This window comes from Diachasma alloeum, unplaced genomic scaffold (genome assembly GCF_001412515.2).
Source record: "Diachasma alloeum isolate Michigan unplaced genomic scaffold, Dall2.0 Dall_scaffold_00336, whole genome shotgun sequence".
NCBI lineage: Eukaryota > Metazoa > Arthropoda > Insecta > Hymenoptera > Braconidae > Diachasma > Diachasma alloeum.
In genome coordinates, this window is record NW_021680475.1 from 861,324 (window position 1) to 877,672 (window position 16,349).

Below are 16,349 nucleotides of genomic sequence, written 5' to 3' on the forward strand. Positions count from 1 at the left end.
ACTAAAAAACTATGTGAAAATCTCGTGTGAATGAAATTTTGTTAAAAATTTCAAGATTTATTACTTGAAATTTCAGAAATCATTTTCTAACAGTGTCGCCAGATTACTTCACCAGGAAATCTATCAGCGAACTGAATCAAGTTGCAACAACTATTTGAATCGAATGAGAAAGAGGTGGATCAGGGTTTTTCGTTGACGGAGAATAAAATTTGTGAATTTCCGATGGAAAGTGTACCAAAAACATGAGTAAATCTGACGATATTTCCATCGACATTGTCCGGTAAACTGTTTAGTAATGTCTCTTCACCGTTCTCAAAAGTTTTCGTTCATCATTTTCTCCATGTACTCAAGTTCAGGAATAAATTTTAATAGAAATATCTCTCCCGCGTGATTCACACATTCATTCCAAAAAGATTAAAAATGAAAAACAAAAGTCCGTTTAGCTCCATTCGTTCTATCTAAACTACAATCAGTTAAATACCACTTCATTTTTTTGCTGACCCCCAGTGCACAAGAACAAGTGTAAATACGTGAACGGAACGGGGGGAAGGGGAAGAGCAGTAAAGCAGGGATTAAGATAAGTCGTGACTCGGTGAAGGTCGAAAATGTAGAATACCATTTTTACAAACAAGAATATTATGTCGTTGGATGTTTGGGGGCGTGATCGACAGGTTCACCGGGTTTACGCAGAGGCTAGTAAATCACCCCGGAACCGGGGCCCCTCACCTCGACTCACCCAGGTAAAGAACATTATCCCGAAGAGGGACTCCTTATCTCTGGCCCTCTTACATCCCTGCCTTTTTCTCGACCTGCCTCAGCTAATCCTATTAGTCTCATGCGGATTTTTTTACTGTTGCGTCGACTGTCGCCCCCGAGATCCTTACGAATCATTTGTTTCAAGGATACTCAGGTTTTTACTTATGTCGAAGGTTTTTTTACAGATGGGGGAGAGTTCAGTCTTCTGCATAACTGAACTCGTCCCATACTCACCAAACCAAATGACCCCAACCCTAAACTCAGAAGTAATGGACTAATAGACCGTGAAATTATTCCAAATACCCCCGGACCTACACCAAACCTTAATCCTTCCGGGCTCAAATGACAATTATCTCGGTGAAACTGCCTGATGTTGGGAGCAGGAGGTAATTAAGTCCAGAGTAAACAGAGTTCCACGTACAAAGCCACCTCCTGTATCTCGTCACGACAAAATGAAGGTTTTATATCCCCGAAACATAAGTCATTCTGGCAAAACCGTAGTCAGCCGAACACTCGCAGAAAATAAATCACTAAAAATCAGCATAAATGAAAAATTTACAATTTGTCAGAGCCATCAATTAAATCCCCCTTATCTCGAAACAACATCCTCTCAGTATCCCAATCTGTACAATCTCATTCCACATAAAACAGGCAGTGAAAAAAATAGACAGAATATCTTGGTGGAAAAAAAAAGCGACAAATCCAAATAAAAGAGTCAATGTCCCAACAATGTTGGTGTAAAATATAACGATAAAACGAGGAGGAGAGGGTGGGTGGGGTGGACAAAAGAGGGGAAAGAAAATGCCAGATTTATTTAAGTCCCGTGCCAACGGAGTTGACAAGAGTCGAGTCGCGTAAACACACTCGTACCTCGTTGTTCTCAGTTGGCCGTACGACGCTACAATCCCGGGGTTGGATGTGTGACAGTGGTGTGAGTGAGACAATAAAAGAATGGGGAAAGTAAAAAAGGAGAAGAGACTCGTTTCACGGTGCTTTCCACTCCTGAATGGGTGGTGGGCGTGGTTTGTCTGAGGAGCGGGGCTTGTTCCCATCCCACGCCCATTAACGAGCTATCGCACCAATGATGAGGCTGAAAACCACCCAGTGGGTGGGGCAGATGAGACAGAGAATGATTCCCCATTGGTAGGAGCCATTAATCCCCGCCCATGGACGAGAAGTGGGGGTCCATGGTTTCATTGTTTGTCGCCAGATGGGGATTCGAGACGAGAGAAGCCACTCAGAGTGGAAGCCCATGAAGTGGTGTGAGTGGAGTCGAGTCAGTCGTAGACTGGAGAGCCCTGTGAGAGCAGGGGACGGACCCTGTGGTGTTCAAAAATCCGTATCAAAATCTCTATAACCTTAATCCTGGTGAAGCATCTATTTTTCATTGGTTCAACGTCCGTCCCGCGTGTGTCAAATCCAGTGTTTGTTATGTTATTCATGCGATTGTCGAAGAGCCATCCATCATTGAGAGTGTACCATCGAGCTAGGAAGAACTGAATTAAATATCAATCCGTTGGAATTACAGGGTTCTTATCAGATGTAACAGATGGACGTTTTTTGTGTGATTAATCGACGTGAGAAAATTGTGTTAATTGAGCCGCAAGTTGCTCAGCAATAGACCGGGGAGAGTGAATATTCAGCATGAAGTCAAGGGGGAAATGCCATGGGAGGACATGATGACAGTAGATCGATGACACTATCAATTAATTGGGATTGAAATTGAGGTGCACGCAGTGCTCTCAGGGACTCGCGTGAGTGTACTGTGCGTGCTGGTGAGATTGTGCTTTATTTTTTAATAAAACAACAGACGAGATAGATAATGTCAGCTTACGCCCAATTCGGATACTCATATCCGTCGGCATCACAGGTAAGACACTCGCCCGCTCTGCATTAAATATCAACCCCTTTCGGCTATCAAACCACTCGAAAAATCGCACAAAAGAAGAATAATCCGATTGTCACGATGTTGAGACATGCTCAGTCCTCACCCCTTTCACCCATCTGACACAATTACAATTGTGTCAGTGAGTCAGCTGTTTACGAAAGAAGCGGAGGAATTATAATCGTTGAAAAGGGATACAAGGGAACCTGTCTCGATGCAGGAGTCAAAAGGTTGGTGTGTGTACCACCTGCCCTCAACTCTTAAGTCTCACCGACGGCCGTCGCTTCTCAACTCCTCACGTTCCGTGTGAAACATTACTGATACTCGTGTATTAGAATGTCCACCAGTCTTTTCTATAAATATATTTCAGCTGGAATAAATTATCCACATGCCCTCTCTCTCTCTCTCTCTCTCTCTCTCTCTCTCTCTCTCTCTCTCTCTCTCTCTCTCTCTTTCTTCTTCTGTCTCCCCTCCTCTCTCATTCCAACAAGCATCGACAATAGGATTTATGAACGTGCGCTTATGAATTGTAATGAGGAAAAATATGCAAAGTAAATAGGGTTATCGATAGTAACAATCAAATTTATACAATGTACGTACACATTACTACGAGGATATTGCCCAATCAATTCTCATTACTCAAGGCACCGCTTTCTTCCTTTACTCTCAATTAAAAATATACCGCTCATTGTTTCTTCTTCGTCTTCCTGCCGAAAAAAGAATTGCCGAAAAAAAAATATATATGGACTGGCGAATGGGGCGTTGATTGTGTTTTCCATGCGCGCGCGCGTAGAATACCAAAATGTCTGATACGTTTGCCGGTGAGAACGATTAATCGGCGTCCTGGTGATCTTTGCCTGCGACCCAGCGGGGTATTCTCACGGCTGAGGCACCAGCCAGCATGCCTCGTAACTTCATTTGGAAACGCGTGTGGATCTTTCGGAATCTCCTTGATACGCTTGGGCTGTTTCGCGCCTCGTCGCAAATTCCCTTTCAAAAATAATGGTAATGGAAGGATTCCGGAATATAAATCTCACGTGAATTATTCCACACGATTGTTTCATTTTTTTTCATTCGCTCGTGTATAAGAATCTCTACATATGTTTACTTAATTTCTCTCTGGAACTGAGTCTAATCCTTTTTCTCTCACATCCGGGAAAACTTTCACTCGCTGTTGGACTACAATGTTTGCTCTTATACTTGGTAAAAGCTTTCGTCCCAAGTTTATGCGCACAAGGATGCTCTCTCTGGTCCACTCTTCCGGTTTGCCAAAAGTTATCGGTACAAGAGTTCAACTCCACTTTGGGGTGAGCCAGTTTGGGATGCTCTCAAAAGTAAATCCCACCACTCACGAATGGGGGTTGGTGTTGCGCGCATGCGCATTGGCCCTCTGTGTACCGCAGTTGATGCTGTCTCTATTCGCCACGTAAAAGTCTTGTGGAAAAATAACAAGTGGATAGAATAGGTATTCCTCGCGAATGCAGGTGCGTGATCTGTACCAAACTCAACGCCACGCCAACTTGGGCGACGGAGGAACAACGATGCAAGCCGTATAACATGTGTGTACCAGTGTAACACAGTATGTGAGACACAAATTGCATTATTGGTTGGCAAGTGACGTGCGGCATGTCGTCCGGGATTTTGCAAATGGGACTGCGTTGCCGCACTACACCGTCTCTCTCCTTTCCACTGATTTTTTCTTTTTTTTCGCCGGTTTCATACCTGATATGCGTAATCGTTGTATGTGTTCACCGACCAATTAAGCGGATTTATCAAGAACCAGACGGTATGAATGATAAATAACATTCAATAAAAAACATGTTAATTTTTTGCCAATCGGACAACGGAATTTGTTGTTTAATTTGTATAACACAGAGGAGTGACACGGGTTTAATGGAGAAAATGTTTATCGATGGGTCAGGTGAGTCTGAGGGTCATCGGGGCTCGGTCAGTGCGGAAGACCTTGAGATTCTTCGGTTACAGGTGCGGAGAAAAATCTCCGTGAATATATGACAGTTGAGAGAAGCAACATGGACACACCGCGGAAAGAGCATTGTGCATCCGCTGCGAGCGTGTTATTCCCCAATAACACTGCGGACGTTATGCGAATAGGTGTTATCGACACTGACGTTAATTGTAGCGGCGAATCGCGCAACGCGGGTATCGTGTGTCATGCGTGTCATAATTGTACGACTATGTGTACATTATGGTCGTGGAGTAACGTCGACAGTCTCTTTGTTTGATGGCTTGTTGCGAATGATATGATGAACGGAATTTTTACACTCTAAGAAAATCGGTCTTAAAGTCTATCCCTATTGATTTCAAGAAAAAATTCTAAATAATTTAGTTTATTGTATTCTCATAAGTTATTGAGTTTTTCTGTCCTCATGTGTGGTTGATACTGGCAATAATAACTGTTTGAATCAAATGAGAAATTATTTGTTAATTCATTTTTTGAATCAAATGAGGAATGCTTCCACGAAATTTCTATTTTTTAGAGTTCAGTGTCGCAGGAACGATGTAGTACAGATTTTCACAAAAAAATCACAATATTCGGAATTTATCAATTTACCACAGATTCGTTTCTAGGAATATTATAAGATGGAAAAATCGACTTCGGGGGGCCCATAACCCCCGTTTGGTCAATGCCTCGCGTGTTAGACGCCCGCATTCCATTATTCATTATCTCCTAAACTGTGTAGTACAGCTAGTTTGCATTTTTTTCAATAGCTGGGGACTGTTATAAATATTATCTATGAAAAACATGGAGACAATCTTAAGAAAAACGTGTTTTCTAGGGTTATGCCTTAACCCTCACGGACAGGGCCCTTTTGTTTCCATGCGCAGAGTACGCTCGATTCAAATAGAATGTAATGACTTCTAATCAACGGAAAATTATGAAACTGCTATGTAATTGAAGCTACAGTATTCCTTTTTTCGTTGTTATTTGTTTGATCGAGTTAAATTCCATAGTTTTGAAAATAATTAATTTTAAAGAGAGTCATTCATATTTTCATGGGTGGACGCATGGCATCGACCCCGTACGTGAGGGGTTAAGGATATCCAAGTATCTTTTACAGTTTGGTACAGACCACACCGTAGATTCAGCCGTTTTCAATCATGAAATTTGTCAATTAAATTGCGTGAGAAAAATTTGAGAAAAATCGCTAACATTCATATTATTGTTTTAAACATTCGTTGTTTATAAATGAATGATTCAAATTGTTTAACCTTCCGGAAACCTAATTTATTTAGGTATGACATCGATTTCTGGTAAAACTCTGAATATTAAGAATTTTGTTACGATAAATTATCTATAGAAAATGCTAGTAATATTAAAAAATGGGAAGTTTTAAATTACTTCATCAATTTGCCTGCAAAAATAAACTTTATAATTTTGTTTCCAGATTTTTTTAATATATTCTAACGGTTCTACATCGAAATTCAAATTCAAATACGGAAAGTTTAAATAATAAAGTCATTATAAAATGTCCGGAAACTTGAGGTCAAATTGGGCTCAAATGAAAGCTCTGATGTTCGCCTACAAAAGTAAAAAAAACATTTCAGTGGAGAAAAAAAAGCCAAAGAACTTGAATATCCTTAAATAAAGATCGGAATGTTCGGAAATTTATGATCGGAAAATAAATCTCCGCCGCCCTCTATACAACAAAAAAATTAATTATGATTTGTACATCACTTAATTTCATACAAGTGACACTTTCTTAAGAAATCACAAGGGGTGCTGATGAAGAATTCAATCCTCACCAGTTCTTAGCGTGACCTAGGACTCACGACGAGGACGTGACTGGTGAAGAGAGGAACTCTTACCCTCAAAACATAATAGGTTGGAGTAGGTGTTCACCATTTTAAGACGGATTTCCCATTTTGAATTTCCGGACATTCCGATCTTAATTTAGGACCGATCTTTCTGGAGTGTCCAATCCGCATAGAAAAAAACATAAGCCAAAACTTATAAGTGAGATATAGTGATTTTGCTGGAATTATATTTTAAATATCCGCCTTGTACACCAGGTCTATGCTAGATATATCCGGTAGCATATATGTACCCACATACATCTCAGTTATTGCATTTTTACCGGAAAGTATACTACATATACGTGGATATAAGTGACGTATATTTCTGTATATATAGGGAAGGGTGGGGTAAAATGGACATTTTAGACTTCTTTTTAATTATTCATAACTCAGAAACAAATTTATCAATTGAGCTCAGTTTAGGCTCGTCACAAAGGGAAAGAGTTGTTCTTTGTATTAAAAAAAAAAATATTACATTTTATCAACATTTTAACCCCTCATTAACATTAAAAAAAATTCAAAGGGTCCGTTTTACTCCAGCCTCCCCTATAGTTTTTCCGTGTGGAAAACGGGACCAATATTGTTCAATGTTATTTCCTCTTTGATACACACTTATGCGATAATGATATTAATACTCATTGGGGACGTATCTCCCTCCGACATCCACAGACACTGCACCGTGTAATCGAAGAGTCGAAAGTGCGGAGTAGCATTGAAACCCCTCGTGTGAGTGACAAAAAATAAAACAATTAGAGCCAGCCTCCAATTGTTTTATTGCTGTTATGTTGAATAACAAGAGCGGTGTTCCCTCGCCGTTTGATTTAACGGCATTTCGCTTGACTTATTCGCCGACGAATCGACACTTGATAAACGAATCCACGCCCTTAAGAAGTGATACAATATATATGCTCTCAAAAAGTGCGGTTGCAGCGCAGGAGACAAAACCTGCCCTGCAGGTTTAAGCGAGGCTTCGTATTACCAATGGTCTCGCTGAAAATTCCCGTGGCGCCCTCTCCCTCTGCGCCCGCCACATGCGCAGTAGATCACTCATACACAATTGTCGGTTTATAGCGCGCTCTTGACATTGTAGTAAAACGAATCCATCGAGGAGAAGAAATACGAAGGGTTTTGACACTTCTTAGTTTTTTTAGTGGGTCGTAAGAATAAAAATACCATCTGTCTCGGGGATGTAGTGCATCCTCTTCTCGAGTCGTCTCCTCGAGTTTATAACGCTTTAACGGACTCTTCTTAACGCCTCAAATAGATCTAAACTGAGAGGAGAGGACGCGTCGACGTGTTTGTCCCACGTTCTGAAATTGGGCTTCCCTAATAACTTTCAGGGACTTTGTTTGCACCAACCGTAGTTGCAGTTCTCGATGGATAAAAATAAATTGTCAGCCTTTGTGTCAATTCCATCCTACCAGAGAACACGGTTTAACAATTTGTCACAGACCTGTCGTATACATCAGGTGACATTAATTTACCGGTTAAACATCATTGTTTAAAATTAGCTGTGGAATCGTGTACACTCGAGTAACAAAACCATCTCACTTGGTTTATAAATTTCCAATTGTTCAGAAACAAGTTTGAAATTAGTGTCCAATTGGAAACTCCACTACTAGACTAGTGACCTCTACTGGGGTAATGAATCCGGATTATCCATGGACTGGTGCACAAGGGTTTTGCGGGCGAGAGAGCGAGGGGAGTATTTTCCATAAATTTATAGCAGGGAGTTAATTCGTGGCTCGCCAAGTTCTAGCGGACATTTGGAGGCGAAAGAGGGACAAAGTTTTGGTGGCGATGAGAATGCGCATGAATAAAAGACCCCTTTCTCCGTATTGAGAGTATACCCTACAGTTGTTGTCCTGTGGGGAATGGCTGAAGGGTGGCCCCTTCTATCAATCTATTCTCTCCACTGTACATCGGCCAAATGTATACGGTTAGCGGCACGTCACTGGGATATTCCCAGTGTGACCCAAGTATTTTGTAGCGGAAAACCGAGAGTGCATACATCTGTAGTTGAGACACTATCAATCGAACATCTCACACATTATGAAATTTTGATAGACATCTACAAGTTGGAATGACGTTGCTGGAAAATGTTTAATGAATGTATCGTGTTACAGCTGTTGGTGAGTGGAGGACAACCGACAACAGCTACATCACCGGCAATGTCGTCAGGTGGTGCATTGAGTCCTGGTGCTTTGTCACCGTCGTCAACGGCTACGACGACAACAGGAGCAGCGCCAGGCACATCAGGAGGTGCTACAACTCCTGTTGGTGGCTCTGGTTGTTGTGAAAATGGTAGACCGATGATGACAGATCCTGTCACGGGTCAAACGGTGTGCTCCTGTCAGTATGACACTGCTAGACTTGCCCTAGGTGCCTATCCACGATTAGCACCAACTGCCACTTCCTACTCGTCGTATCCCACGCCCACACCGTCAGCCACGGATCAGGGGCCCTATCCTAGCATCGGAATGGACAGCTCGGCGTTCTATTCACCTCTGGTGAGTTTCCATCGATTGCTGGATTTTCATTAGGTTTCCGACCCGAAGGAAGGAAGTTATTGTAATGACCCCGAAAATCGAATGTAGATTTTCCATGATTTCTCAACATTTCTTCGTCTCTAGAATCATTCTGATGCGTTTTTGAAGACATGTCTGGAGGTGTGTGTGTATGTACGTATGTGACCGAAATTTCGTCCAACGATATCTTCTGAACGATATCTTCTGGTAACAAATGAAGCAATTCAAGAAATTTTTTTTTGTCAATCGATGTGAGTCAATGTAACTTACAACTGATTAGCGTATGGAGAGGACCGACTCAGCGATTTGTTAGCTATTCGCATAAAACATGTGAAAAAATGAAAATTTCGTGGAAATTCAATTATTTTATCTAGAGAAATGCGCTGATTCTCATTTTTGCTTACGAATGGAAGCTTTGTAATCCTTCAAATTTCAGTGTAGGATTCTTTGTGTTATATCGATCTAGTATGATCCAAAAGGTCCGAAAATGCAATTTTTAGACCTCGTCCGTACGTGTGTGTATGTGTGTGCGTATGTAATAACGTTTTTCTTCAATTGTTCGCCAATGAGTGTATGAAATTAAATCTTTTTTTTTCAAATGTAGGAATTATTGAGCCCTATCGATCGCCATTAATTACACTGTATGCAGTACAAGAGCAATTTCCCACTTGTTTTGTTTTCAATTAATGCGCATTTATGTAACAATCGTCTCAGTGGTTTGTTAGCTATTCGCACAAAACATGTGAAAAAATGACAATTTCGTCGAAATTCAATTACTTTATCTAGAGGAATGCGCTGATTCTTATTTTTGCTTCATAATGAAAGCTTTCTAATCCTTCAAATTTAAGTTTTGGATTTTTTGTGTGATATCGACCCAATATGATCCAAAAAGTCTGAAAACGCAATTTTTAGACCTCGTCCGCACGTGTATGTGGATGTGTGTACGTATGTAACGAAGTTTGTCTTCAATTGGTCGCTAATGAATGGGTGGAATTAAATATTTTTGTTCTTTTCAAATGTAGGTATTATTGCGCTCTATCGATCACCACTAATTAAAATTTAACTCATCGATTTAAATTATATTGTATGCAATACAAGAGCAATTCTCCACTTGCTTTGTTTTCAATTAATGCGCATTCATGTAACTTAGAACTGATGAGAGTGTGACGACCATCGCATCAGTGGTTTATTAGCTATTCACACAAAACCTGTGAAAAAATTAAAATTTCTTGGAAATTCAATGAGTTCGAAAAACGGTTGGTAGGGAAGTTATTGGTTCGACCCGCAATGAGGCACACCCCACTTCAACCCACCCGCGACCAACAACCCAGTTGAATTTTTCAACTTCTCATTTTCTTTCAATTTTTTATTCTCTCCCCCTTCGCACATGGTGGGAACGAAAAAGCATACGATTGCCGTGGAAGAGTGGCGAGAGAACTCCGGGAGCCAATTAAATTTGAATTCATCGGCATAATTATACTAATTGGTTGCTTTTAGGCGTTGTCGATTAATTTATCCCAGCGGGATACCCTGATTCGTTTGAATTCCAATGTTTTCTCAACGAAAAATTTAATAATTCCCTTGCGCCAAGCTCTTTTAATAGATTTATTTGTGGCCACGGGGGAGAGGGAAAGCGACGTGTCTCTCGCGCCTCCATTCCAGGGGGATATCCTTTGATGTCTGCCGGTGTAATAATAAGATCAGTATCTCTGAATTCGCCGATAAAAATTTTCATTTCTTCGGAGGAGTGTTTTTTTTATCACAGGTCTGGTGATTCTTATCGACAACACGATTTTTGATTTACCTATTTTTGTGTGTTTGTTTTAACAGAAAAAAATGATAACGTTTTTACGTAATTTCGAGCAATTTTCAAACGATAACGGGGAAAAACAAGCTAGGTGACAATTGGAGTGCAATGCCATTAGAGAAATTGTTTGAAAATTAAATGGAACACCTTCAGACCAAGTGTTTAAAGCGATATTGTCATCAATGTTGTGGGAGGTAGTTAACCCTTATCGCTAGCAATTATCTTACTGCAGTTTTTAGATATTATTTCTAAGCATTTACTGATGCACGTTACTTCAACGACGCAATAATACCAGTGTTTTTACATCTACGTTTCATTTGAAAATAAACAGCAACTGTTGCGTTAATAATAAACAAGATTTATCTTGATACGAAAATCTCAGGCCATTCTCACACTATTGAATTCTCATGAGAATGGAAAAACCGTCAGATTATACGTCGACTATATTCAGTATTGTTTTCTCATGAGGCGAAATGAGTTTATGGAATCGATACGGGGTGCACGGCGGGGGGATTGGACGAGGTGAGAACAGGAGGTGGATGGAAAACGCGTCGTGATTGGCTTAGGTTGAGCACAAGGGTGATGCGAAACATAATCGAAAGGGAATCTCACCCAACGGATTGGTCTTATTCAGAAGGACACATCCTTCCTGCTTTAATGAGCATTAGCAAATAGTTGTAGTAGTGTTTGGGAAAAAAAGGGAAATTCCATGGACAGTTGAGTAGTAGTAATTTTTGAGAGAGCGGCATTGATCCATTAGAGTCACATTAGATTCAGGAGGGACTCGTGGCATTTTAATTTCATAGAAAATGCTGTGAAATTTGATATTTTTGAACAGCAATAAGACGAGAATTTCTCAACTTACACTGGTAGAAAACTAGTGAAAATTATTGAACAATCGACTAGTAATTTTCAGGAAAGTGATATTAAATGCGATTTAAGAAGAAAAAATCATAAAATGTGAAATTTCACAGAAAATTTTACGGAATTCCAAATTTTTGAACAGCATTGAGATGTGAATTCAAATAAGTTCAGTTATTTGAATTTTCCGTGAAATCATGAATATTCATACCGAATTACGGTACATTTTCAATGAATTGAAAATTCGAGAATATATTTAGCAGAATTTTTCGGGCTTCTACTAATCATTCCGTTCTCATTGATTTTTTCATGGTATTCTTAATTTTCTATGATGAAATTCCTTGAAATTTCACAGCAACCAAAATGTGTTAAAATTTCCAAAAAGCGTAGCGAAAATGTCAACAAAAAAAAATCAAGAGTGTATTTGAATTTTCAATCAAACCATGAATATTCAGTACTGAATCACGCTATATTTTCCTAATCTCCATTAATTTCCATAGAATAATGGAATTGAAATTTACCGTTTCCATTGATTTATTTCATAACATTGTTAATTCCCGATGGCGCAATTCCTTGAAATTTCTGTGGAACTATACTGTGATAAAAATTTCCAAGAAATTTCTAATAGGCCGTATGTGATTAGGAACATGAGGTAATTTTCGATGAATTTCGATGGAGCGATTTCAATATGACACTATTTATCTCGAACATGTAGACGGATTTTCACAAATGTGATGTGATTGGTAGTGCTTTTTTCAAGTACTTGTTGAATAAAGATACACAAACATTTCTTTCTATCTTTTTCTTCTTTACATAAAATTCAGAATTCTTAGTGACGAAATTCATTGAAACTTCAGGGGAACTAAAATGCGATGTAAATTTCAGTTCAACTGTTTCCTGAAAATTAATAAAAATCAGGAAAATCCGAACGAATTAAGCATAACTTGATCAGGAATATCCTGATGATGTTTCACTAAAAAAATCAACGGAATTAGGAATTTCATAGGGTCTTCCCCCCCTCGATCAAATTCAATGTCAATCTCCCGAAAATCACCACTAAACCGTCCATAAAATTTAAATTCTTTTTTGACAGGGTAATAACTAGAATTATCCGTTCCCCTCCTATTTTATCCTGAATCCTCCCCAACAATATCACGTGACGTCACAGCGATGTGGAACGCTGTATAGATTCTCCTTCTTCAGCGAAGGAGTTGATGAACGCGTCACATGAGGCATCACAGGATGAAGGGCAAAGAGTTGACTGGTCGTTGTGGCGATTCATAATAATGAACTACTTACTAATCTAATTGTACCTAACAGATATAGTTATCATTTGTATTTCAAGTTATGGACTGAATAGAACAAGAGAAGATTTATGCAGAGTATTATCTCGAAATAAAAACGGCAGATGTTATGTGATGAATGCGAATTCGGAAAATGTGTTATTTCATATTTTTTGACTATACATCTTTTATTCATGATTATTAATTGGCGCCAAAGCTTTGCACAGCGCAATGAGAACTAATTGTTTTATTGGAATTGTAGTTTTCATTTCACCACACTATTCGAATAAATTGAAATTTCCGAAGAATGTTTGATAATCATTTTCAGGAGAGCATTAAATTCACTATTAAATTCGATTGAGCAGGGAAAAAATAATGAAATTTAAAATTTTACGGCAATGTCAAAACAATTTACAATTTTTTTGTAGGACAAAGACCAGAATTCCTCGATTCACTTGCAATTGCTATCAAATTAATTCAAAATTCGAGAATATATTGACTGGAATTTTACTGATTTCAAAGCCAAAATTTTGACACTCTAAATCTCACAGTTTCATTGTCGAGCAGGAGTCTCGCAGGAGACGACTGTCCCTGGGCAGGTTTTTCTCTCAAGTGAAGTTTTCCGTTGTTCTTCGGCGAATGTAGAACATTGTAGGGGGTTCGGGGGTAGGAAGGGTAATAATAAGAACCTAAAAGGTTATACAAGCAGAAAAAAAAATTTCTTACAGTGTATTCGAAAAATACTTTTTCAAATCATATGTTGCTCGCTGCACTCAATTAAACCGCGTTTTTCGACCTTAGTAGTTTGAATAATTAAAAAACATGAAAAACACCAGCTCTAAAACCACATAATTCTACCGCATTTTCCATGTACAAAAGATACCCAACATTTATCGACTATGAAAATCGAAATGTCACTCGACACGTACACCCAGCGCGTGCTGTCCTCGCAGAGCGCGCGCGAGTTCACCTTTCCATTTTTTTCCCTCTTCTTCAATATTTTTATTCCATTGATTCTTATCACATGTGAACGCGAAGCTCGCTCAGTCCTCCGTTCCATACGATAATTCAAGTACATACTCGAAGGTAGTTAGCATCGTCCGTTATTTAGCATCACGTGTGCAGTTTTTTTTGCCATCGGCCATGTCCGTCCTGCACGCGAGACGATTATAATGCCCAAGAGAATTGAGTCGGTATTGTAGAATTTTTTTTCATCAGGCACGAAGACTCATTAATTCGTTATTTCGACTGCACTCCCCGCACATTTATTTGTTCTCCTTCTTTTCGCCCCATCATATCATTCCAATGAAAACCTTTTTTCTCAATTTCTCAGTTGAACACAGGGGGGGGGTAGTGGGGGTGGTAGCACGTGCTGGCAATGGGACTCCAAATCCAGAATAAGTAGGAAAGAAGGAAAGGGGTCCCAGCGCAGTCTTACCCATCGTTTTCAACGAAAGCGTTATAAGAATGTAATAAGAGCCGGATTAGCATTGAATGAAATGGCCGGTGCGACGGCAATAAGGGCAATAAGCACGAGTGGAAGCAGGAGTCCTTATATACAAACAGGAACGCACATGGTGGTCCCCGAGTCGGGATGCCTTTTTTTCCATCTCTCTTTTCATTCCTCTCTCGACGTCTCGTCCTCTTTCCTCCCCGGGCAATAGCCATTGTTCCCATCCTCCTCCAACACTCGTACTTACTTGCCTCTTTCATAAACTTTGACGCAACTCGCATACTTGCCCTAGAGAATACGGCTTCATCACCCGCGTTATCGCATCTCTCGGGTTAATTCAATTATCGTGGAACGATAGACAATATCAGTTAGTGCGACTAAACGAACTTCCACTCTCATTTATTTTTCATTTTACTTTTTTTATGTGATCTGAATGCATTTATGCAAGCCGACTGAGGGGAATAGGGGGAGAGAAGGCCGCGTCGTGACGCTAGTAGAGCCTTGAGGACGAGGTTCATATACTCGATGGAGACCACCCGTGGTTCAACGTCGTAAAAAGGCGCCGAGTGGTCCTCGGCGAAGAAGGATACTCTAGGAGGTCCCCCCTCCCCCCTTTTCACCACTACGTGAAATCCCTCTCATGGTAGAATTAAAGCACCCGGAAGGGAGAGAACGTGGTGAAATAAAAATAAGGACCCAGGGAATGGGAATTAAGGAATTAGAGCGACGACGTAAGCGAACAGAAGTGAAATACGAAACGCACTGGCGCCAGAAACTCAGACCTGAGCGACTAATAATATCCCATTGTGTGACTCCATTAGTCCACTTCGGTATTAGTCCCGCGAGTCCCTCTACCGTCCGCCTTTCAACTGACACAGAAGTCAACGTGTGGATTAATCTCCAGTATTTTTTTTTTTTTCATGTTTTTTAACCTTTCAGGGAAATCCTTATGGTTTGAAGGATGCCACGGGAATGGGAATGACAGCGGACATGGGTGCAGCATGGGGCACAGCAGCACTGCAACCAGCGGCCACGGGGTACTATCCTTACGATCCAACGCTGGCGGCTTACGGGTATGTTGAGTATTATGGTTTTTGAACTCGTTTGTAAGTGCACCGCTGGAACGCCAGACGATAATCTCCGATTTTTCTCCTCAACTCTTCGGGAATAAATCGTCTCTCGGGTCTACGTTTTCACGGTATTTTTCACGGCGAATTGGTGTATACGCACGACGGAAAAAGAAGGTTGACTCTCTCACTCTCTCTCCCTCGTGAGTGACTAAAGTGGGGATTTGAGAGGGAGCCCTCGTAACGAGATTCTCCGTGTCTCGCTTGGAGAGGCAAAACCCCACACCCACGAGGTGTTTTCCCATCAACTATACCTATATATCCCTTCGAGGAAAAAAAAACGAGGCGAAAAGAGCTGAAGTGGAATCCGAGGAAGAGCCCATTGAATTCCCCGAATCAAAGATCCCTTTCCTTTTTATTTCACAAAATGATTCCACTTGGGTCTTTGTCCTTTCCTACATACAACACACAGGAGGTCGACAACGTATGGGATGAAATGACACCGATGCAGTACGCGAGTACGTACAAAATGGCTGGTAGTCGATGGTGGGCGTACGTAATGGTGGCTCAAGGGGGGACCCTCTCACTGTATTCCCTCACTCACTCTGGCTAACGCCAGTTGGGCTATGCTACTGGGGTATATCAAGTGAGTGCGAGCCGAGTGAGTTTATTGATTGGCTTCCTCCCCGGGGTTCGCTACTCTCTACTCTGTGCTTCCCTGTCTCTCCCTCTATCCACCTTCATCTACAATCCACCACCAGTGGAGAGTCACCATCCACCAGCCGTCTCCCCCTACCCTTGCACTTCCAAGCCGGTAGCTCCCACAGGTGCTCTACTTGCTTGGCAACCCCTCGTGTGTTCACCACTCCCGTGTGCGCTCCCTCACTCTCGTT

The 16,349-nt window shown here is 40.7% G+C and overlaps 1 protein-coding gene across 1 annotated transcript in view; it reads left to right on the top strand.

The window, feature by feature from the left end:
* The first annotated feature begins 2,052 nt into the window (after positions 1-2,052).
* The window catches only part of LOC107040455 (homeobox protein araucan), a 36,790-nt gene continuing 22,493 nt past the window's right edge, over positions 2,053-16,349 (top strand). Inside the window, exons 1-3 of the mRNA XM_015260546.2 lie at positions 2,053-2,626; positions 8,584-8,967; positions 15,329-15,462. Coding sequence (XP_015116032.1) covers positions 2,579-2,626; positions 8,584-8,967; positions 15,329-15,462 — 566 coding nt within the window. The 5' untranslated portion in view covers positions 2,053-2,578. The remainder of the gene's footprint in view (positions 2,627-8,583; positions 8,968-15,328; positions 15,463-16,349) is intronic.